Source organism: Rhinopithecus bieti, unplaced genomic scaffold, assembly GCF_001698545.2.
Source record: "Rhinopithecus bieti isolate Rb0 unplaced genomic scaffold, ASM169854v2 scaffold_15676, whole genome shotgun sequence".
Classification (NCBI taxonomy): Eukaryota; Metazoa; Chordata; class Mammalia; order Primates; family Cercopithecidae; genus Rhinopithecus; species Rhinopithecus bieti.
In genome coordinates this window covers 324990-348648 of record NW_016809194.1, presented here as the reverse complement: position 1 = coordinate 348648, position 23659 = coordinate 324990, and the positions used below count along the sequence as shown (strand labels likewise).

The 23659-nt window shown below is 38.9% G+C and overlaps 1 protein-coding gene and 1 non-coding gene across 12 annotated transcripts in view; both read right to left on the bottom strand.

Annotated features, from left to right (window-relative positions):
- Positions 1-20005, bottom strand: part of CFAP418 (cilia and flagella associated protein 418) — a 53790-nt gene extending 33785 nt beyond the window's left edge. For 6 of the 11 annotated variants that reach the window (XR_001888519.1, XR_001888521.1, XR_001888523.1 and 3 more), the window contains exons 1-5: positions 19466-19620; positions 14526-14613; positions 10709-10773; positions 10083-10148; positions 3138-3233 (exon numbers count right to left, since the gene is read on the bottom strand). Coding sequence is in view for 5 of the 11 variants with exons in the window: in XM_017888839.1 (XP_017744328.1) it covers positions 3138-3183 (46 nt within the window). In the remaining 6 variants the exon portion in view is untranslated. Of the gene's footprint in view, positions 1-3137; positions 3234-10082; positions 10149-10708; positions 10774-14525; positions 14616-19465 lie in introns of those variants that run through there. The other 5 variants (XM_017888841.1, XM_017888840.1, XR_001888522.1 and 2 more) reach the window with 5 other exon arrangements.
- Positions 20006-20087: 82 nt separating this feature from the next.
- On the bottom strand, positions 20088-20169 carry TRNAS-AGA (transfer RNA serine (anticodon AGA)). The gene has a single exon. It is a non-coding gene; the product is annotated as a tRNA-Ser (tRNA).
- Positions 20170-23659: the final 3490 nt, after the last annotated feature.

The following is a 23659-nucleotide window of genomic DNA, read 5'->3' as shown; positions in this document are numbered from 1 at the left end:
GTCGAGGCTATCCAAGCGAAGCCTATACAGGTCCATTATCATCGCCTAGAACAAGAAGATCGCGGTGGTTCATACTCACACCCATTATGACCACCTTCCCTATGCGCTGAACTGGACAGCCAATGACGGGTAAGAGAGTATCATCTCTCACTAACCTAAGACAGGAGGGCCGTCATAAGCTACTGCCTAATCCCATGACGGGTACCAGTGATGAGATGCATTACTCCAACCTAAGACAGGCGCAGTTCCCGAGGGACAATCTTCTAGCCATAATTATATATAAAAAAGGGGGACCTGTCCGGAGCCATGAGGCCCGGAATTAGCCGACCTCTGTTGCTTGATCTCCGCAAAGCGGAGACAAGAGGGCACATTCCCAGTTTCTTTATTTACAAATCCTTCCCGCGCGCGCCCAAAGCTTTTCCCGCGCGCGCCTAAGTTTTTCCCGCACGCGCCTAAACTGTTCCCGTGCGCGCCAACCTTTCCCGCGCGCGCGCAAACATTTTCCCGCCCAGGAAGATATGCAGCCCAGGGCGCAGGCGCGATCCCGTGCCCGGGAAAAGTACAAACCCATGGCGCATGCGCGATTGTAATTTGAGAAGACCGGTCCCCTGTCACCGCCCTGGCCCAACCTCTTCCCCTGCCAGCCTATATAAGGCATGACCCTACACTCAATAAACGAGACTTGATCAGGCTATTTGTCTTGTCTCCATTTCTCGTGTTTTCTTGTCTCCTCCATTCCCACTCCCCCTTCCAGGGTCTGTTCGACTGTCCTGCAGGTCGGGACACTCCTCCACTCCCTTATTTTCAGCAGATCACATCTTCATTCTCAAAACCAGGCCGCCAGGTATGAAAGCCTTCAATTTCCTGGCAAGCTCTCCCTGAACACATCAGTACCTTGCTGGCTTCCTCTCAGTCATAGAGGTCTTCCTTTTCCTATCCAAGGCTCACCTCCCATCAGTGCTCTTGGCCCTATTGTCTCTACTAACTTGCTGCTCACATGCTTGTCCCCGCCCATGTCTCCCTTCCCCTGGGTTCCTCTCATCTTATGAGCCCAGTATCTAAGAGTATCATAGACTAGCTGCTGAATAATGTCTACAGGTAAACACCAATATACTGTACAAAATAAATATCAATGATTTATATCTTGATGGTGGAGACAGCCTTATTCTTTAGCTGTTCCATTCTCTTATCTCCCAGAGACATTCCTAAGTGTCTTGAAAACCGAGACAGTATTTTCTACTGATTTAAATAATGACTACTTGTTTATTTTTAATAGTATAATAAATCCTCTAGCTGTCACTGTTTTATCTAAAAATACATATATTTTAAAACCAGGCTGCCACAGATCTAGGGTAAACCAACTGGTGTTCTTGATGACTCTGAGTTGCTGCAAGTTCCTCAAGTACCAACTAAGTTATCCATAGTTTACTTTATGCCTGTGTTCTCCACTGTCTTGATGTTACATGCATTTTATTATCCTATGATAGTTTTATAAAAATTCATGCTTCATCTTGGAGACATATGGAGATTATTAGCCACTTATTAGATTAACTGTAGATAGTAAATAGCAGAGGGTTTAGAAAAGTCAGAAAAGGAAAAGTCAACCTGTAATTAAAAGCCAACTTTTCCACTTATAGGGTAAAAAGTGGGCTAAGCCTAAAAGTATGGGTTCCTGACCTCAGATTCTGGGAATACATTAGGCTTTATTTGGATTGGAAACTCTAAAATTTTAAAGTTATAATTTTTCCATGTATTTTTATATTTGAATTGTGTATATATGTATGAGGAGGATTCAAAGTTTTCATAAGATTTTCAAAGTGGTTCTTGATGTGAGAAAGTTTAACAACTATTAAATTAGGGTATACTCATAGATTTACCCAAGAATGGCTGCCAAAAGAGGTGTAGGGGAAAGTCTCTTACCCTTTTCTTTATGCTATTGAAAAGTGCTGCGGTAATATACTGTATTAATTTTAGCTTTAAGTTTTTAATTGAAAATGTCAATGTAAAGTTCAAATATATTTTTATAACTTGTAACACCTTAAAGATATTAGGTATTCTGTAAGTGTATAAGAATGTACAAATTATATAAATATGAGCAAGACATTATCTCAGCCACAAGGAGAAAGGTAGTCATACACCAGCCTAAGAGCTTCAGTTTTATATTACAGTATATAATAGGTCCAAAGCACCGTGAATACACAGGAAGGGAAGAGTTTTCTTCCAGTTGAGAGAGTGGTGAAAGAATCATGGAAGACATGTGATGAACTTTACTCTGAAGGACAGGTAGGGTTTAGGTAGATCAAATGGTGGGAAGGCATCCTAGGAGGTAAAGAGGTTGTACCAAGTCAGAAGCAATGGGAGCCTTGAGTGACTCTCATGTAAATGAAATCTTTCAAAGGTGAAATATACATTGTGGGAAGACAAAGCTGGATGATGGACGGATGGGAGCTGGATTATGGAGGGTTGTGAACGCCATGCTAAGGAATTTGGACATTATTCCGTAAGTGGAAGGGTGTTGAGCAGTAGGACGGTATACTCTGAGCTATGCTTTAATTCTGAACAAGGGAAGGATGGTCTGAAAGAAGAGACTGTAGGCAGAAAAACCAGTGAGGAGGTTACTTCTGTATTCTTGTCCAGAAGTAACATGTCCTTATCTAGGCTGACAGCAGGCAGATGGAGAGAAGGAGATGGATGACAGAAACACAGTCATGCATTGCTTATGCTTTGTTAGGCAATTCCATCATTGTGGGAATATCACAGATTGAGCTTATACAAACCTAGACGGTACAGCCTACCACACACCTAGGCTATATGGTATAGGCTACAAACCTCTACAGCATGTTACTGTTTATACCAGCATCACCGCAAACATGTGCAATGCATTGCAGTACAATATTACAATGACGATGATGTCACTAGGTGTTAGGAATTTTTCAACTCCATTATAATCTTATGGAACCACCATGTATATATGTATGCAGTCCACTGCTGACTAAAGCATCATAATGTAGCACATGACTATATTGAAGAGGTGAAGCCCACATGATCTGGCCGGATCTGCCCAGACAGAATATATCAAAATAAGAAATATAAAGTACTTGGTACTTTTTTCAGAGTGAAGTTCTTTAGTAACATACCTGAAAAACAGATAATCACATGATTTGTCCCACATATAGTCATCATAGCTGACTACCAAGAAATCACAGGCTATACAACGCAGATGGTCACATGCTCTGTTCAGAAAAAAAAAATTGTATATTAAAGATTATTAGTATCTTTAAATGTGAAGACACGGTGATTTATTTATGGGATATACCACATATTACAGACTACTGAATAAACAACAGAAAAGTACAGATTAATCTGATTATAAATCTTTATACTAAAGCATTATTTGCAGTCTAAACCTTAAGGTTAAATTTTTGCACAAACCTATTTTACTATGATCTTGTACACTGAACATACACATATACTATATAGATACAAAAGAAAATAGATTTGTAGATCTTTTAATTCCATGGTTTTCAAATTAGGTCTGAGGGAGATCTTCACATAAGCTGACTTCTTTAAATGCTTCCCTTCCTACTGAAATTTTCAGGAATATCTCTACCAAAGAATATACATGACATTGAAATGAATCTGTTTTTCAGATAAGCTGATTAAGAGCTGGGAAAAGATTGTATTTGTTTGCTGCCTCACAACTTGGCATAATGCACTCACTCACTCACTTAAAAAATATTTATTGAGAGTCTGGTATGTGCTAGTGAGATTCTATATTCATAGAGCTTCGATTGTAGTGAGAGAAGAAACAATGCTCATGATAACTAGATTATATACTAATCTGGAGGGATATCTGAACCAAGGTGCACACTAACATGTATAGCATGATCCTACTTTTGTAAAAACGACCCCCCCAATAAATTCCTATATAGGTGGCTAGGAGTTTATAAGAACATGGAGCAAAATGTAGAAAGTTACATACTACACAGTAACACTGGTTGCATCAGGAGTGGTTGAATAAAGGGAAGGAAGGGAGATTATTATCTTTTTCTTTATACATGTTTCAATTTTGTTTTTATTCTTCCAGTAAGCACATAATACTTCTGTAATGAAAAAATAAAACAAACTCACCATTAGATTTTTTTCATTTATTTCCCTTCAAAGTTCAGATATGCTAATTTCAAAACTGCAAATACCTTTGGCCTGAAAGTTTCTTTGAGAATAAATGCTTTGTATTTCTAAAAATACTATTAACTATAATAATAATGAAACATTTAAAACCTATACAAGTTTCATAGGCAAGTCCATATTTTCTTTCAAACTTAGCAATTTATGAAGTTGCATTTCTACATTTGGAAATTCAACAACTACATTTGTACACATTTGAACTCAGACTTCGAATGTACAAGTCAGGAAATGCAAAATGATAGTTCCCAAAGTTACTATGACCTGCTTTCTTATGCATACATAGTTTATTACATGATTGCACAGAGTGTTAACTTTAATGCCTTAATACACATGTGCAATTTGGCTGAATTATTGCTGTTGTGGGAACTATAATTTAGAATTTCCTGACATTTTGTATGTGTAAAATCTCAACCATAATGTTAAATACAGCTTTTTAATTTAAAATTTAGTAGTTTATTCAAATCTATTCACACCACATTTTCCTACAAACATCGTCCTTTGAGAAACATAAAACTAACTTGCAGCTAAGAAATCATTCCACTGCTACGATTTACTCTATTAGATCATAATTAGTACCAGTCTATGGAATAATCCAGTCTTGCAAGTAGTTTAAAAAATAATTGAGAGTAAAATGCGATTGGTTTGAAAATGCCTTCGTTTTATCTGTAGTACTTATTACTGCCACCATGCTTCCTACTACTATTCTCTCCCCTTTCCATCAACAAATGAAAGACAAATCGTTTTCTAAAATCTAAAGTCATTCAGCATTACCTCAAACCAGAGCTGTATCTAGAAATCAAACAAACAACACAAATAGGCAGGATAGATTCAATTTCCTTTATGCCCTGGCCATGTAAATCAGTACTTCTTTTCAGGGCTGAAATATATTTCTCTTTCATAACTATGTAAATAAAAGCATATCTAATATAAAGTCATGACTCCAGTGAAAGACAAACTGTCAGGTGTTTCCCTCTAAAATGTAGAGGACATCACACATGTCACCAAGAGCTTTGTTCTTTTGTCCAGCTAATAAGTAGAATTCACTATTTTAAAGATGTTTATGACAAGAATGCCCCAAATCTAACCCAATATAATCTTCTGCCCAGACACTGTGGTTCTCTATTAAATCCTATCAGATCTACACAATGGGACTAGAGAAACTTGATGTTTGGACAGTTTGAAGATAACCACAGTTCCAACAGCAACATCAGCTAAGATTCTTCCCATTCATTACATGGCTTTCTGCTACATGGTATAATAGAAACCATAATGGATTAGGTATCAAGTAACCAACTTGAATCCTTGCTTTGTAATAATTGATATGACCTTGAGCAAGGCACATTATTTGGGAGTCATTCTTAACAACTTTCTCTCTTACCTTCCTTAATCAATCACTGAATTCTGTCAATTCTATATTCTAAATACTTCAAATTTGAGCTTTTCCCTAAGTCCTTGCTACCACGCAGGTCACAACTCCCATCTTCTCTTTCCTGTCTTGCCCCTCCAACTCCCAAGCCATTTTCTGCAGAGCAGCTAACATGACTTTTTTAAGAAACACAAATCTGGCCCATTGCACACAGGACATACTTTTTCCAAAACCCTCTAAAGGATTACAGGACCCTAAGTCAAATGTCCCTCCACTCTCTCTCCAGTCCCCTCAGCGGCCATTCTTTCCCATTATGCTCCAGCACAGCCAGATGCTCTCTGTTCCTCCCACCAGAGGAACACCCCCAGCTCCTCCCCTTCTCAGGGATCTTCTAAACATGTGTGTGCTCTGGCTCCAATGGTCACCTCTCTTTGCCTAACTCCTACTCATTTTTCATATTGTGGTTTGATTATCTTCTCAGAGAATTATTCCTTGATCCTTCATATTAGTTAGAGTGCCCATTATCTATGCTTATAGTATGCCATACTTTCCCTTTATGTCACATATCAAATGGAAATTAAATACTTATTTGTGGGATATCTATTTAAAGCCTATCTCCTTATCTAGACTGAAAGCTTATGGAGGACAGGAACTGTCCATTTATTTGTTCACCATAATTTGTTCATTTAATCCTTAGGACCTACCAGGTGATTAATATGTGTTTGACGAATTTAACACAAGTACCTCCATCTCTTCATTTATAAAATGGAGGTAAAAATTCTTGATAGGCATCTTGGGTTTTTCTCCTGTGGAGTAGGTAAGTCAATATGCATATATAAAAAGTGCTCTGGACAGTATAAAGTACTTCACACATAAAATGTTGCATATGTAGATGAACACATGTGTTTATTTTTCTATGGGTGCAAATTGTGTGTCATGAAAGGGGCAACTAATAAAAAATCTGCGAATACAAATATTTACCTGCACATATATATGCAACTGGTATCTCTTCTTACAGCTATGCAGGAGGTAGAAATGGGGTATAATTGATTTTGGCATCCCACTTGGACTAACAGTATGTGATAGGGGCCTCGAGCTATGAAAACAGGCTGTTCTTTGGTTTACTGAAATTCCATCTAGTATAGATTTTGTCTGTGGTAGAACTAAATCAAAGTACACACAAAATATTTCATACATAAGAAAATCTCAAAGAAATGTTTACTTTTTAGAAGTAAACCAGAATGTATTTTTTTAAAAGATCATTCATGAAAACAGAAGGCACCTATAAGTATATGTATTTCCTGAGATTAAATGGAAAACTAGTAGTAGAATAAATATTCTAGTCCTTGAGATATAACAAGAAAGCAGGACTAATGGATAAGAAAGACACCTTAATTAGAACCCAGTGTGCCTGCAGTACCTAGCTGTCTTTTCCACCATAAGCATAGTTTTCATGTATTATTTCATTTAATCCTCAGAGTATCTCCATGAAATATGTTTAGTTTTTAAGAGTGAGGAAATTAGGTTTTAGAAGATAACATCCCTTCTTAAGGCTTCAGAGCTTGTAAGTGGCAGAGTGAGGCTTTGAACTCAGGCATTCTGTCATCAGAGCCCTTCCGTTTCATGCCACAGGAGTAATCATGTGCTGATTTGTTCCTCACTGGCCAATGTTTTGCCTTTCATTGATAACCTAGCACAGGGTTTACGACATGGGCATTCAATGGATTTAAAAAATGGAAAAAATTCAAATGGAAAAATCAATCTGCAGTATGTGAATTAAACAGATAAGGTAGCAGGAGACATGCATTAGAAGGGAGTGTTGTTTCAGACAGGGAATAAATGTAAATATACTCAGACGCAGAAAAACGCAAGTGGAAAGTACAGAATGACAAGCGTCCCAGTGGAAGTGGAATATCTGACCCAGGCTTTAATTGGAGCTGAAGGAACTAAAGAGAGAAGAGGAGCAACAAGGATAACAATTTGGTAAAGCAAATAGTAAGTTTAGAGTTAATGTGAGACAAATGGCAACTCTCACTTCCCTTCTGAATAGAAGAGAGGCACTCAAAATAATATTTTAGTGATATCTTGATTGCTATATGTGGGTGATACTAGAAAAGATGGAAGTGGATGCTAACTGGGAAACTGCTGCTGTGGTTCATGGGTGACTTGATAGATGCCTGGAATAGAGGAGGCATGGCTCTGAAAATGACAGAGCAAGTCCCAACTGAGTTGAAACAGGTAATTTAGGATTGATAGCAACAACACTAAATTCACCTCTACAAGCAGTTTGTAGCTCTAATTTTTTTGTACAGAGAGTCCTCGATACATGATTCAATTGCTATTAATTCTTCTTTATAGCTCTAACAGCAGGTAACATTCTGGTGGATTTATATTAGCCTTTGGCTGCCTGGTGTTCCCATATAAGGCTTCTCCAGACTCCTAATTTCACTTTTGTCCTATAGCCCTACCTTCTGGGCATTGTCCTTGGATGTAGGCTGGCACCACCACAACCCTCCAACAATGTTTTTTTAACTCCCACTTCTATTATTCAATACAGTTAATTTGCCACAGTGATGTTTTGGTCAACGATGGACCATATATACAACAGTGGTCCTACAGAATTATAACGGAGCTGAAAAACTGCTATTCCTACTTACATCATAGCTGTCCTACATAGCACAATGCTTACTCATGTGTTTGCGGTGATACTGATGTAAACAAACCTACTGAGCTGCCAGTTGTATAAAAGTAGTGCATACAATTATGTATGGTACCTAACACTTGATAATGATAATAAACTATGTTACTAGTTCATGATTTTACTATACTATACTTTGTATCATTATTTGAGAATGTACTCCTTCTACTTATTAAAACAAGTTAACTGTAAAACAGCCTCAGGCAGGTCCTTCAGGAGGTATTTCAGAAGAAGGCACTGTTTTTACGAGATGACAGCCCCATGCATGTTGTAGCCCCCCCCCAACGAAGACCTTCCAGCGGGGCAAGATGTGGAGGTACAGGACAGTGACATGGATGATCCAGACCCTGCACAGGCCTAGGCTAATGTGTGTGTTGTGTCTTCATTTTTAACAAAAAAGTTTAAAAAGTAAAAATGAAACAATTGAAAAAACCTTATGAATAAGGATACAAAGAAAGAAAATATTTTAGTATAGCTATACAGTGTGTTTTAAATTACTATTAAAAAAGAATCAAAAGTTAAAAAAAGTTTATAAATGAAAAGTTTCAGTAAACTTAGGTTAATATTATTAAAGACTTTTTAAAGTAAACTTAGTGTAGCCTAAGTTACAGTGTTTATAAAGTCTACACTAGCCTAATGTCCTAGGCTTTCACAGTCACTCACCACTCACTCACTCACTCACCCAGAGCAACTTCCAGTCCTGCAAGCTCGGTTCATGCTAAGTGCCCTATACAGCTGTACCATTTGAAAATCTTTTAGAATGTATTTTTGCTGTACCTTTTTAATATTTAGATACACAAATATGTACCATGGTGTTACCACTGCCTACAGTATTCAGTGTAGTTACATGCTACACAGGTTTGCAGCCTAGTAGTGTGTAGTACGCTAGTACACCACCTAGCCTAGGTGTGTAGTAGGCTATATCATCTAGGTTTGTGTAAGTATACTCTATGATGTTTGTACATGAGGAAGTCACCTAATGACATATTTCTCAGAATGTATCCTTGCTGGTGACGTTTGACTATATAACAGTTATCCCTCCAGAAATGTGGTCAACATGCAATCATATAACTTAGGCCGTTCTTTCTTAAAAAATTAACAGAAAGTAAGTGTTTTAGAAATAACTAGATAAAAATATTTTAATAAAGTAAGCTAGGTAAGTAGGCCTCTGCCAAAAATAGAACCAAAAGCAGCAGGAGAGTAGCGTTTGCTTAAAGCCAAACTGTTTGCCCATATTATGAAAGTGCCAATGGAATGTGCTAGGACTATGGGGCTAACATGGGTTTGGGGTAGGTGGCATCATGACTATAAGATTGCCCAGAAAGAGGTACTGAGTGAGAAAGCAGAGGTAGGAAGGGCAGGGAAGAGACAAAGAATGTAGGGTTTCTGCTTTTGAAATATGTAAACATGTAAAATCAAGCAACTATGCTTGAGAATGTTTTGGGTAATGCAGACCTGTAGCTTTGCATGCTAACTGGCCAAGGCAGTGTGGGTAAGGCATCATGTATCTGCATGGCCACTTTGCTTCCACTGCCTGGAAAGAAGTTCACTCTCCTGTGTCCTGTGGAAACAAAGCTGGGACTGGAGTGATCCAGGCATTTCAAGTGGGGCTTAGAAAAGAGCATAAAATGAATAACACATACCTAACATCACAGCTTTCAATAGCTATCTCCCAAGAATTAAAAACAAAGAATTCTTAGATTAGCTAATAAAAATACCTCTCCTTATAAAACAGACTGATGCGAAGATGTTAAGAACTACATTTTAACAACGGGGCAACCATTTGGAAAAAACCTAGTAAGAAAGTATAATACATTTCTGACAACCTACCTCCATGAAATATTTGTTCCAATCCCACATGGAATAGAGCTTCCACCAAGGTACACCGGACTGCAACTAGATGTGTTCAACAGATGCAAAAATATGAAGTTATAACAAAAAATAGGAGAAGTTAATTGGCCATGTTAAAAAATTTTTGGTTTTGTTGACTTTATGTTCTTGTAATCAAATTGTTTATTTTCCCTAGCAAGCCAACCATTTCAAAGAAGAGCTATTTATTGTAGGATCACTGCTTTATTGGATATAACCTGTACATTCAGGAACACTCAAGGAGTTAAAATGAGTAAAAGAAAAATGTGTTTGCCAAATAATGTAAGGGACAAAGTAAATACTGAAGAATATAACAGAACATTAATTTTGAGAAACTGTTCACACTTTTTTTAAATGGCAGAAAATTATTTACAATAGCAATAATCCCCCATTTAATTTCCTTTACATGAAGGGGGTCATAGACCATAAGAACACTGAAGATATTGCTATTGGTCTTTCTCCTGAAGGCCAACCAATGCTTTGTTGTTCAATGTCACTGCTGTTTAAATGGTAACAAAATCTACTAGACTATGCTCATAGTGTTTGCTCAATAGTGTGTATAAGTCACCAAAGCAATCTCAACTTACCTTTTACCAAGGCCTTGAATGGAAGCTCTGACAGATGTGTTACCTGAAGATTTAGATTTTAATTTCTGTTAAAAAAGCAAAACAATAAAAGGCCACGAGTAACTTAGAAAACTGTAACATGAAAACTAATATTCCTTATAACAAGAATATTTTCTAAATGACTTAAATACACATTTTGATGGCATCATTTTAAGTTTCTGAAATAAAACAATGATCAAAACCTTTTAAAGGCAAAACGGAAGCAGAATTCCCTAAGGAATGTGCAAATTACTCTACTAACTTTTAGGCTAGGAAATTGATATATTGCCATTATTAGCATGCTAAGATTTAGAGTCACTTTATAACTCTTCAGTTAATATTACAGTTCAATGATTTAATATGAAGGACCTGCTATTTAAAACTTCATTCTAGAAAAATTCAATTGAGGAGGAAAAAAACCTCAGGCTCATTTTTAAAGGCTGTGAATGTGCGTCATAGGAACGAAAATTAAACTAACCAAGCTCCTGTGTAACTTCAGGAATATTAATTTTGATCAAATGGAATGGTATCAACCAATAAATGTTCAAGGAAAATGTAGAGCTACCTAGTCACAACCATACAGTAGTTCCTATATGGTTACATAATATCATCATCATTAGCAAGCATTTATTAAGTGTTAAGTGGTATATGGTACCAAACAACATAAACCAACCACACACTAGGACCACCGCCAAGGAGAGGAAGTGAGATGGAGAAAAGGCAATTTAAACTATGCAGAGTCGTGCCTTCATTTTACATAGTGGATGAGGAAATTTAATAGAGGCAAAAATATTGTTTTACTATGTCGCTCAACTCTTATTTGATGTTAAGCAGAAATGGAAAAAATTTTGGCACATGTCTGAAAAATAACAATATGCACGAATCTTTCTGTTTGGGGAGCATGTTTCATGTGCCATCCAGACTCATGCTTATGACTCTAAGCTGGCACACTCTGAGGTTCGTTGTTGGTTCCTGGGCTTTCTTGTGTGGGTCTGGGAACAGTTCAGAAATGCGACAGAATGGGAGAGCTGGGGTGCGGTGGGGAGTAGTATTTTAGGGCATAATATAGCCTCTAATGACAACACTGGCATAGACCATCTGTTTATCAATGTTTCTTTTCTTTTTTTTTTTTTTTGAGACGGAGTCTCGCTCTGTCGCCCAGGCTGGAGTGCAGTGGCGCGATCTCGGCTCACTGCAAGCTCCGCCTCCCAGGTTCATGCCATTCTCCCGCCTCAGCCTCCCAAGTAGCTGGGACTACAGGCGCCCGCCACCTCGCCCGGCTAGTTTTTTTGTATTTTTTAGTTGAGATGGGGTTTCACCTTGTTAGCCAGGATAGTCTCGATCTCCTGACCTTGTGATCTGCCCATCTCGGCCTCCCAAAGTGCTGGGATTACAGGCTTGNTTTTTTTTTTTTTTGAGACGGAGTCTCGCTCTGTCGCCCAGGCTGGAGTGCAGTGGCGCGATCTCGGCTCACTGCAAGCTCCGCCTCCCAGGTTCATGCCATTCTCCCGCCTCAGCCTCCCAAGTAGCTGGGACTACAGGCGCCCGCCACCTCGCCCGGCTAGTTTTTTTGTATTTTTTAGTTGAGATGGGGTTTCACCTTGTTAGCCAGGATAGTCTCGATCTCCTGACCTTGTGATCTGCCCATCTCGGCCTCCCAAAGTGCTGGGATTACAGGCTTGAGCCACCACGCCCGGCCCGATGTTTCTTTTCTTAAATGTTTTTTTCCCCAATGAATGTTTTACTTAGACCTGCTATCTCCTTTGAAGGTTGGGAAACTGGACATAATACATAACTAAAAAAGGAAAAGATCATGCTTAAAAATTTATTTCTTCATGACTGTAAGAGCTACTTTTATTTCAAATTAGTATATCTTAAAGCCAAGCCAGAGAAGTACTTATCTTGTTCTGAAACACCTTAACTGAAAAGATAGCACCTCATAAACAGATATGCACCCTATAGTACTTAATAAATAATGAATTGTTCAGATGATTAATGAAGAGCAACAAAATGATGTAATTTTTTTCTACCATTAATTAGTACTACAAATTGGCATTACTATTCAGTGCTTACACACTTACTTGGTACTTAGGAAGTATTCTGTTTGCAGGGTACAGGTGACCCTTGAACAACATGGGTTTCAACTACACAAGTCCACTTATATGTGGAATTTTCCCAACCAAACAAGGATCAAAAATACAGTATTTGTGGCATGCAAAACCCGATATACAGAGGGCTAACTTTTCATATAGGTGGGTTCTGTAAGGCTGACTGTAGAACTTAAGTATGTATGGATTTTGGTATATGTGGGGGGTTCCTGGAACCAATCCCTTGAATATACCAAGGAATGACTATATTTAATATTGCTATTGTGTTTACATATTATTCAGCTTGGCATCAGTGTATTAATTTACTTCAGGTGAATTGAAAAAGTTTAATTTTGAAAAATTCAGATCTTAAAATCTATACTAGTCATTTGATTTTCAGTCTGGGTGACAAAAATATAAGTGGTCTCTATCCATATTCTAACCACAACCATTACCTAGATGTTTTCAGTCCACTGTTTTGCTTTTATCTTCCCTATCCTTTAAAAAACAAAACCCTGCTACTATAGTTATTTCTTACTGTTTTTTGTGGTCTTTGTAAATTAGACTTCTATTTTTGTATCTTTCTTTTAAATCTAAAAGATATGCTTGACACACACCATACTGATAAAAATTAAAACACATAAATTCTCATATACTGCCCAGTATGAAAAATGTTAAGTGATAAAGTCACTTTGGAAAACAATTTGGCAATGGGTAGAGTTGAAGATAAGCACACCTTATGACCTAGGAATTCCTCTTCTAGCTTTATACATCCTAGAGAAATTTCTGTATATGGGTAAAAGAAGCCATGTAAAGATATCTAATGAAGGAGTAATCACTGGTTTTCCCTGTGTACATGTTAAAATTTGTATGCCTTTTCTCCAATTAAAAAAAGATATCTGATGAAGCATTATTTGTAATAGCAAACAACTGAGCACAATGTAAATGTCCATCATCAGGGAAGTGTATAAACTATGGCAGTTATATAATGGACTACTGTACACAGTTACAATTGTTTATGGTTATATACATATGTAATAAAAGTATAAATGTATGGATAAAAAGGATAAATGGTTATCTTTGGGAAGGAAGGCAATAGAGTAGGATTTAGAGAGGTCTTAAACTATATCTTTAATTTGCACTTCTTTTTTAAAAAAAAGGTCCAGTGAAGCAAATATAGCAAAACATTAATATATGTTTAATATGGGTAGCTGTCATGGTATGTTCAGTATATAGGTTGCTGTTATATTATTTTGTGAACTTTTTATGCACCTAAAATAGACACATAAACATTTAAAAAATGGAAATATTAACAATTTAGTCATTGCTTCATGGGATAAGAGCAATGGCATTGCACGTGAGGTGCTAAGCACATTCCTATAATGAAAGCTGTTTGTTTTTGGCCTTTTAGAAAAGTGTTCTTAGAAACTACAAATAAATACAAGTGACCAGCTTGATGTGTGAGTTGACTTCTATGCTAACAGCTTTTCTAATTTGTTATTCTTACTGAGAAGTGCACAGGGAAACACGTACTGAGAGTTTCTAATATTTTACTACTTCTACAGCTCTTTAAGTGTAATAATTTCTTTAAGTAATTGTATTTCTCGGAATTCAAAAGATAATGGGTAGCTACTTGCGTCTTCTTTAAGACTATTCTAAACATGTCTTGAAATAATGACAGAATTACTACATATTTATAACACTTGACTTACAGAGGGCTTTTTGTCCAAGTTGGACTCTTCAAATATTTCATTAATAAGACTGTCAAGATCATCTTCTTTTTCAAATGTTTCTGTTGATCTGAAAAGAAAACATATGCAGAGAAAACTCGCCTGAGGTTTATGAGCAGATAAAGCTAGTATCGGAAGAGTTTTGCTTAAAGTCCATTATTAGAGTTGATAGTAGAAAGATAAAAGTGATTTTAATTTTTTTCACTGTGGATATAGTCTAAGTTTGTTGAGACAAAGATATATTTTATCAGGTACAAATTCACATATGTTCTATACTATTACATACTTGATATTACATACTTGAGACATTTAAAACTATATACATTATATTTGAGAGGAAGCTGGGTATGTACTTATCTAAATTACATAAAGCATGTATTTAATGCAAAATATGTACAATGATAAGCAGAACCTGATATTATAAACAAAGATAATTTTAAGAGTCTTCCTGACTTTTCCCCTAAAGGTTGCATTGTAAGTCAACCATATCTCTTTACAAGAGGAGCCAAAGGTCATGTAATCAAATGACCACCCTCCCCCCAACCCCCCAAAAAAGGTGCTATTTGTTAGAATATCTCAGCTACTCAACTACCTCTACCTTCTGCAGGCAAAGTCATCACTGGATTATTAATACAACCACTACTACACAGAACTTCTATTTAATAGCTGATGCTAAATAGCTAATAGCTAAATAGTAAGTATTGACTGAATATTTACTATAACCCAGGCATTGTCCTTAGTCTTTACATGAGTGTATCTTTATTTAACCCCATTTTATAGATGAAGAAAAGGCACTGAGAGATTCAGAAATCTGTTCAAGGTCATATAAACAGTGGGAGAAAAGGCTTGGAATTGAATCTAGGGCAGTCCCTGCACTTCATACTATACAACATTAACTTTCTTTAGCGTTTATATGAAGTAGATGCTGTACATCAACTTTATAACTTCATTAAATTATTTGTTTTAGAAGACAAGTTTTTTAGTCAAACTCTCTAATTTCAGAAATGTATTTATTCTGACAATTTTTAACATAGGCCTTCTTCGTTACATCTTGGAGTAAAAAAATTTAACCTGAAATAAGAAAAGCAAGAGACTGCTGCCTACTACCTAATGGTTGATTCTATCTGTCTCCAGGCTTAGGCTCTTCAGTTGTACTGTAACTTTTACCCTTAATGTCTTTCACTGTATACTGGTTTCTTCCTTTGACTTAGAAGTATGCTTAAGGCTTTCTTCTTCAAAGAGACACTTCAAAAAACCCCTCTCTTAAAGCTGCCACCCTTTCTTACTCACTACTGAAGAATAGTCTATATCCACGATTTCTACTTCCTTACAAGTAGACTAGATTTAGAATCAGCTGGGTGTTAATCCTAGACAGGGGTTTCTCAACCTTGGAACGACAGACATTTTGGGTCAGATAATTCTCTGGGGTGTGTATGTAGGGGCAGGAGACTGTTGTATATTGCAGGACGTTTTACAGCATCTACCCACTAGATGCTATGAAATAATAGCACACCCTTCCCCAGGTGTGACAATAAAAAAAAGTCTCCAGACATTGCCAAATGCCCCTTGGGTGGCAAAATCATCACCAGTCTAGAGCTACTGACCTAGTTTAAATTATTTAATCTCTCTGAAACTCAAATATTTTATCTATAAAAATGATATATAGATGACTACTTAAAATTTATTTCAGGTATAATATTCTACTTCTGGCCTCTAATCCCTCAACTACAGTGAAACTCTTCTCTCAAAGGTTTCCACTGCCCAAATCACTACAATATAATGGTGGTTCTCAGTTCCAATCCTCTTTAATCTTTCAGAAGCATCTGACACTGTTGGGTACCAATTCCTTATATTTCTTTTTTGATAAGAGGTGGCTAAGATGGCCTCTTAAAATTCTCTTCTTTGGCTTTCAGGACATACTCACTGGGGTATCCTCCCTCATGCAATTTCACAATTTCAAGAATCAGATGCATCCAAACTCCACCAACCTAATCAGTACTGTTACAGATCCAAATTACCAGCTTACATAAGATTCTGGTCTGTTCTTAGATCACTCAATTTCACAATGCCTACACTTGCCTATGCTTTGCTATAGTAATAACAATAAAGTCAACATTTCATTGAGAACTCATAATTTTAAAGGACTGTATAAGACATTTTTTGGTCTTCTGATGTGATAATAATCTCAATCAAATGTTAATAAGCTTTTACTGGTTCCCTCTCTGACTCTGTTTCTGACATTCTAATCTTTTCAAGATATAGTTTCTGCTGAAAATAAAAGGTATATTCAAAATAAAATATAAACACTTAAACCTATAATTAAATGTGACAGGTATATATACAAAGCTTAAATCTAGATGTACTATGTCCTTGTGATTTAGCAATATGACTGTAGGCAAGTAACTAAGCATTGATTTGGTCAGTGAAATGGGGTAACAGTATTCACCTCATGGGGTTGTGAAGATTAAATGAAATAACATATATAAAGCACTCAGCATACAGAAAGAGCTCAATAAATGTTGGCTGTTATATATCATCTAGAAAGCTATATTATCTTTAAATATTCCCATCTGTATCATCCTGAACCACTTTATTCCTATTGCAGTTCCTCTCAACCCACATCAGTCTTTTCTTTTACTAATCACATATTTCTTTTTATCATTTTGAACACTTCAACAAATTGCACGTTTTGACCCCTTACATTAGCAGTTGTTCCTGGTATCCAGATGTAGCATGGTCATTTATAGTATTACTTGCAAAGCTATCATTTTAAGAGGTAATATCAGTATTTTAACTCTTATGAGAGATACAGGTTACACTGCTATACAATTAGTAGGTAATCTCCTGTTAATAAATTCAAACATAAATTGTTCCTAGCTTTTAAGTATCAATTTTGCTCAAGGAAAAATTTTAATATATAACATTATAAACCAGGTTGGGACTATATTTGGTATAAGGTTTAGGCCCTTTGTTGCTGTTTTTGGTACAATTTACAACTACATTGCCAGATGAAAAGTTTTAATATAAATGACAACAGTACTGGTTCACTATGGCTTTTATGTTATTTAGTACTAAAAAATCTAATGTATTAAGGTGGGCTGAGGTACTAGAAACATTATGGATGAATTTTAGTAGAGCAAGAACAGGCATGACACAACCCATGGTTGGAGAAGATACACATAAATAGTCCCTTCCATTTTGAACAGCTTGCTTCAATACATCCTGCCCCACCGCATGCTAGTTCTCCTAAGATGAACAGCTCTGAAAAGCTCCTTGATAGATTGGCTCTATCCCCTAGAAGGACAAATGAAAAGTACTAAAGCAACAACTGTTGTGGGATACGGATGGTAGATGTGCTAATAGGCACATAAAGAATTCCAGTATACAAGATAATAAAAGTTAATGAGAGTGATATTTACAACATCCAGCCAAATGAGTGTTAGCCCGTTCATAGTAATTATAGTTGTCTCTAATTTTTGTTTTAAAATGTTGCTCAGAACTCAACTAACTTTTAGAAATTTTGTTTATGTGCTCCTTTAGAATTTTTTCGATGCTTTTATCTTCGCAGAGTGAATTTTTATAAATAAATGTCACTGGAGATAAGCCAGGTGAACTGGATAGTAACAGAGCTGGATAATACTTTGGGAAATCACACACACACCAAAAAAAACAAAACCAAATCAAAGATGCAGCCAAAAAATTAACGGAGATGACGTTCTTAGATTGATCCAAGGTTGCCTCCGTGTAATTTCACAAGCGTTTCCAAAATATTCTAGGCAAGAGGCAATTTCCAAAAGATTCTAGCAAGAGTTGCTGAAGGACAATACTCTGATGCAAACATTGTTTTTTGAGGGATTGTGGGGTAAATGGGGGAGTGAAGGAAGTCCTATTATTTAATAATTATATGGAGGAAAAACGACTGGTAAATTTGAAAGGTAGTTTTTTTAGATCAAAAACCAAAATACTTAAGAAATGTCCCTAAATTTCTATATGTATGCCTGGGACCTTTAACTAGGGGGCCATGGAGAGAAGGAAGGTAGATGATTTAATGTTCACAATAATTAACCCTTTTGTCATGAATCTAATCTCATCTTAACTCCCTGAGTTAAAAACAAACAAACTGAGGTGCGATGGCTTACAACTGTAATTCTAGCACTTAGGGGAGGCAGAGGCAGGAGTACAGCTTGAGCTTAGGAGTTCAAGACCAGCCTGGCCAACACAGCGAGAGTCTGTCTCTACGAAAAATACAAATTAGCCGGGCGTGGTAGCTCATGCCTGCAATCCCACCTAGGGTAGGCCGAGGCGGGAGGATCGTTTGAACCGGGGAGTTGGAGGCTGCAGTGAGCTACGATCGTGCCACTGCACTCCAGTCTGGGAAACAGGACAGAGCGAGACTCCATCTCAAAAAACAAAACAAAACTGAGCTAAAGACAGAATTAGGATTGGCCTGGGGAGCGGGGTCTGAGTCTATGGGATGAGGTTGTCTAACAGGCCCCTCACAGGGAGATGAGAACCGCTTGGCCACACAGAGGCAAAATCTGGCCGAGGTCAGCACAGCCTTCTCCGCGTTAAGAACGGGGCGCCTGAGGGGCATCCCGGTCCCCGATTAGAACCTCCTAGGCTCTGGCAGGCAGAAACAGGGTGAAGACAGGCTCCAGCCGCGGGCTCTGCGGAAGGGCGGGACTAGCTCTCCGCGGCCTGCCGGGGGGCGGAGTCTGCGCTGAGTGAAGAAATGCCAGAATCCGCGTAGAGGGTCGAGGGGTGCGCTGCCGCTGAGGATAGGGCGCTGAGGGTCTGAACCGTGATGTAAGGAGGGGCTGGAGTTCGCGGGCACGTTTCTTTTGGGTTGGGCGGCGGAGGGGAAGCTTTAGGGCCCGGAGCAGGGTTTTACCAGAGCAGTCCACCCCTCCCGCCCCGTTAACCTGAGATTCTCTTTCGCCTCGGCTTGGTTCCGGTCGCTACTGTGTGTTCCGCCATCGCAGCCTTTGGGCTGCTCGACCACGCCCCGTCTTAGAAGGTCAGGTGTGCAAAACTTGGACTCGACTTCATCCAAGAGCTCGTCCAGGTCCTCCGCCATCTTGAATCGCCTGGCGTTTTCCCCTCCAATCGCCAGGGTCCGGTCGTTTCCAGGGGTAATGCGGAGACCCGGCTGGCTCACGTTCCATTATGCGTCCCCGCGCATGCGCACTGCTTCCCGTGGCAACCCGGCGCCCAAGAGGGCTAGCGGCAGAGAACGCGGTGGGTTCGGGAGGGGCTGGCGCATGCCGGGACGGAGTTCGGAGCTGTCTCTGCCCTGTGTCTATGTGACTCGCGATGCTTTGCGTTTCTTCCTTTAAGCTCGTCTGGCGTGGTTTGTCCCGTCTGCCCCTCCCGGGCCCACGTTGTAACCACAACCACACTTTCTCGCCCTTTCATTCTCTCCTCTCCCGTTTGGGTCCCTGTTGTGTTTCAACCGTTAGAAAATTCCTGAAATCTGTGGAAGTTGGGGCAGAACGCTCTAAAACACAAAAAGTGTTTGATGGCAAGAAAAATTGCTGCTGTAACCGTAGTCGGCAGGATTCGAACCTGCGCGGGGAGACCCCAATGGATTTCTAGTCCATCGCCTTAACCACTCGGCCACGACTACTGGCGGTGTGAGTGTCTGTGGTGAGAATGCATGTAGAGTCTGCACAAGCGTCTGCTGCACTGACAGGCACGTTTTGATCTGGAGGAAACCATTACTGAGCTGTTGGGAGCATATTTGAATGTTATGGCGCTTATCATTTTACTGTTTGTAAAACTCTTATAAGGTATCCCGTCCAACTCTTTGTTGGAAAAAAGGGAAATTCTAATTAAATCTGAGAGAGGGAGAGATGCGTGCTCAAAACTATTGTACACCCACCTGCTTGCACAATGTTGGAGCCATTTCCAGGAGAGAACCAGGAACCCGGTGGGGGCCAACCAGTCTCCTGGCTTCCTTGATAGGGCTGTCAGTTTCACTCTTTCGCCTTTCTCTTTGACAAAAGGCTCCCAGGACTTTCTTTTCACCCATTCATTATACATTAAGAAGCTATTTACCCAGCGATTTAAATTCACTCCGCAGGGTCAGACAGTCCCACCGTGCCATAAAAGTACTACTTTGAAAAGTGTAAAGCGGGATACAAGCGTAAGGTGTTGTTAATGGCATTCTTAATAAATACGGTCCACAGTTTAACCTGTGTTTTGGGTATTTCTAAAGTGCGATAGCAAAGAGTTTGGCATCCTTGGGAACTCTGGAGATAGTTTCATCCAGATGATTTGTTCAAAGTATCTTTTAACGTCCCTGAAGAGCAACATGTAGTGGTGTGCTGGAGTGAATGGGACCTGCTCACTCCTACCCACTGATAAATTTTCAAGGATTTTGGGAGCTAGTTGTTAAATGCAACTATTATTAAATATTAAATTATGCAAACTTGCAATTACATTATATTAAAAGCAAATGTGATACTCAAAATTAACATTCTAGTGATTCTACTACATTTTACTATTATTTATAATTGAGATTATTTACATCTGAAAGACTTTCTCTCTTTAATTTTCCATTCAGCGATGTCACTTGGGAACCTTGAAATGAGCCATAGTGGGTGTTATTTACATGAGGGAAATTGCGAATGTGCCAAAGCAGGGCTTTTTATCCGTAGGAGCTGGTTGTCATTTAGTAGCATACTGCATGTTACCATCAGACCAACTTTGAATATTCCCAGCAAGGCAACACTCCCCTTTTCTGCACTGCCGCTCTAGTTATTGTCTCTGAATCTTTGTTTTAGCTATTAGAATCCTGGCATATACCTCCCCCCCCCACACATATATGCATATAAACATATATATATATATATATATATTTACACACACAGAGGAAACCAGCATTTTTATGCAAAATACTTAACAACATTGAGCACTGACCACTCAGATCAGACACTGCCAGGATGCTTAAGTAGTATCCTAGAGGCCCCCAGACATAGTGTTGGTTACGCTTGTAGTCAGAGTAGAGAACTCCAGAGGGTGGGGAGACAATGTTGGGGCAAGGAGGGGACTCGAACACTAGTTATTTGTCTAGAATCCTGACTTATTCTATGATTTTCCACTCATTAATTTTTTTTTTTTTTTGAGACGGAGTCTTGCTTTGTGCCCCAGGCTGGAGTGCAGTGGCACGATCTCGGCTCACTGCAAGCTCCACCTCCCGGGTTCACGCCATTCTCCTGCCTCAGCCTCCCGACTACCTGGGACTACAGGCGCCCACCACCACGCCCGGCTAATTTTCTTGTATTTTTAGTAGAGACGGGGTTTCACCGTGTTAGCTAGGATGGTCTCGATCTGCTGACCTCGTGATCCGCCCGCCTCGGCCTCCCAAAGTGCTGGCATTACAGGCTTGAGCCACCGCGCCCGGACCCACTCATTAATTTTTTAAAGTTTTTTTCCAAGTTGCCTTGCTGGGCTATTTTACCTAGAACCGGCCTCCAGCAGAAAGACAAGGAAAAGCTGCTTGAAAAAGCGGTCCTTGCAACGTGGTTCTAGGGGAAGTCATGCATAGTTGCCATCCAGTTTAACAGGCTTACATTAATGATTTGCTTTTGCTCTTGAGAAGATGAAATCTAAGGGGATCTGTAGCAATGTTGAAAGTATCTATTAGCGTATAGAAGATTTGCAATGAGAGATGGTGAAAAAATAAAAGAGAAAATGTTTCTGGTTTTCTGTTTTGTTTTGTGACTATTAGACAAAATCAGTGTGTTCCCTCCTTCCCTCACTTATACTCCCATTTTTCTGGTCTTTTGATTGGATGATTTATTCCGTTTACATTTAAAATTTCATTTTATTGATTTTATTTACTTTCAGTAGCTTTTGGGGTACAAGCAGTTTTTGGTTACATGGATGAATTGTATAGCGGTGAAGTCTGAAATTTTAGTGCACCTGTCACCCGAGTAGTGTACATTGTACCCAATAGGTAGTGTTCTTTTTTTTTTTTTTTTCCGAGACGGAGTTTCGCTCTTGTTGCCCAGGCTGGAGTGTGCAATGGTGCGATTTCTGCTCACCACAGCCTGTGCTTCCTGGGTTCAGGTGATACTCCTGCCTCAGCCTGCCGAGTAGCTGGGATTACAGGCATGTGCCACCATGCCGGGCTAATTTTGTATTTTTAGTAGAGACGGGGTTTCTCCATGTTGTTCAGGCTGGTCCTGAACTCCTGACCTCAAGTGATCTGCCTGCCTCGGCCTCCCAAAGTGCTGGGATTACAGGCATGAGCCATCATGCCCAGCCTCCAATAGGTAGTATTCTTATCCTTTACCCTCCACCCGTCCTCCTCTCTTCTGAGTCTCCAGTGTCCATTATGCCACTCTATATGCCTTTGCGTACTCACAAATTAACTCCTACTTACAAGTGAGAACATACGATAATTTGGTTTTCCAGTCCTGCCCACTCCCATTTTAATAAAATGGATGTATGGATCATCTAGAGTTTGGTATTTTGAGAATTTCATTTATGGCTCATTCAACTCTGGTGGGTCTCCTGACTTGAGTCATGTTCTCTTTCTGGTTTGCCTCTGAGAGTAAAACGTCGAGTTCAGAGTCTACAAGGAGAAATGCCACATGCCACGTAAGAGTAACATATGTGTATGGCTGTGTGATAAAGTATAAAATTACAGTGCACTAGTAAAATCTCCAGATGTGAGTAAGAAAGTTACACAGTGATAAAATTCAGTGGGCTCTAAACAATGGATGTGGATGTATAAGATGAAGGTAGTGTGGCTTTAGAAGATTCTACATTCATGCAAATCCTATTAGATCATTTTTTAAGAAACCCCTGCTATAAATTCGTTTGATATAACTTTCTGTTTTCTGAGCAATCTTCTTTCTTTCTCTGTAATTGTTAATGTGTGTAGACAATGTTGTGAATCCTTGTCCCCTGTCTTTCCCAGTCATGGAAAGCATGCTGAGTGTCAGGTATTTCATAAAGAATGGGCAAGTGCCTCCAGGTGATACAATCATTAACATGGTAAAGGGGACTGGGTGCGGTGGCTCATGCCTGTAATCCCAGCACTTTGGGAGGCCAAGGTGGGCGAATCACTTGAGCCCAGCGGATCACTTGAGCCCAGGAGTTTGAGA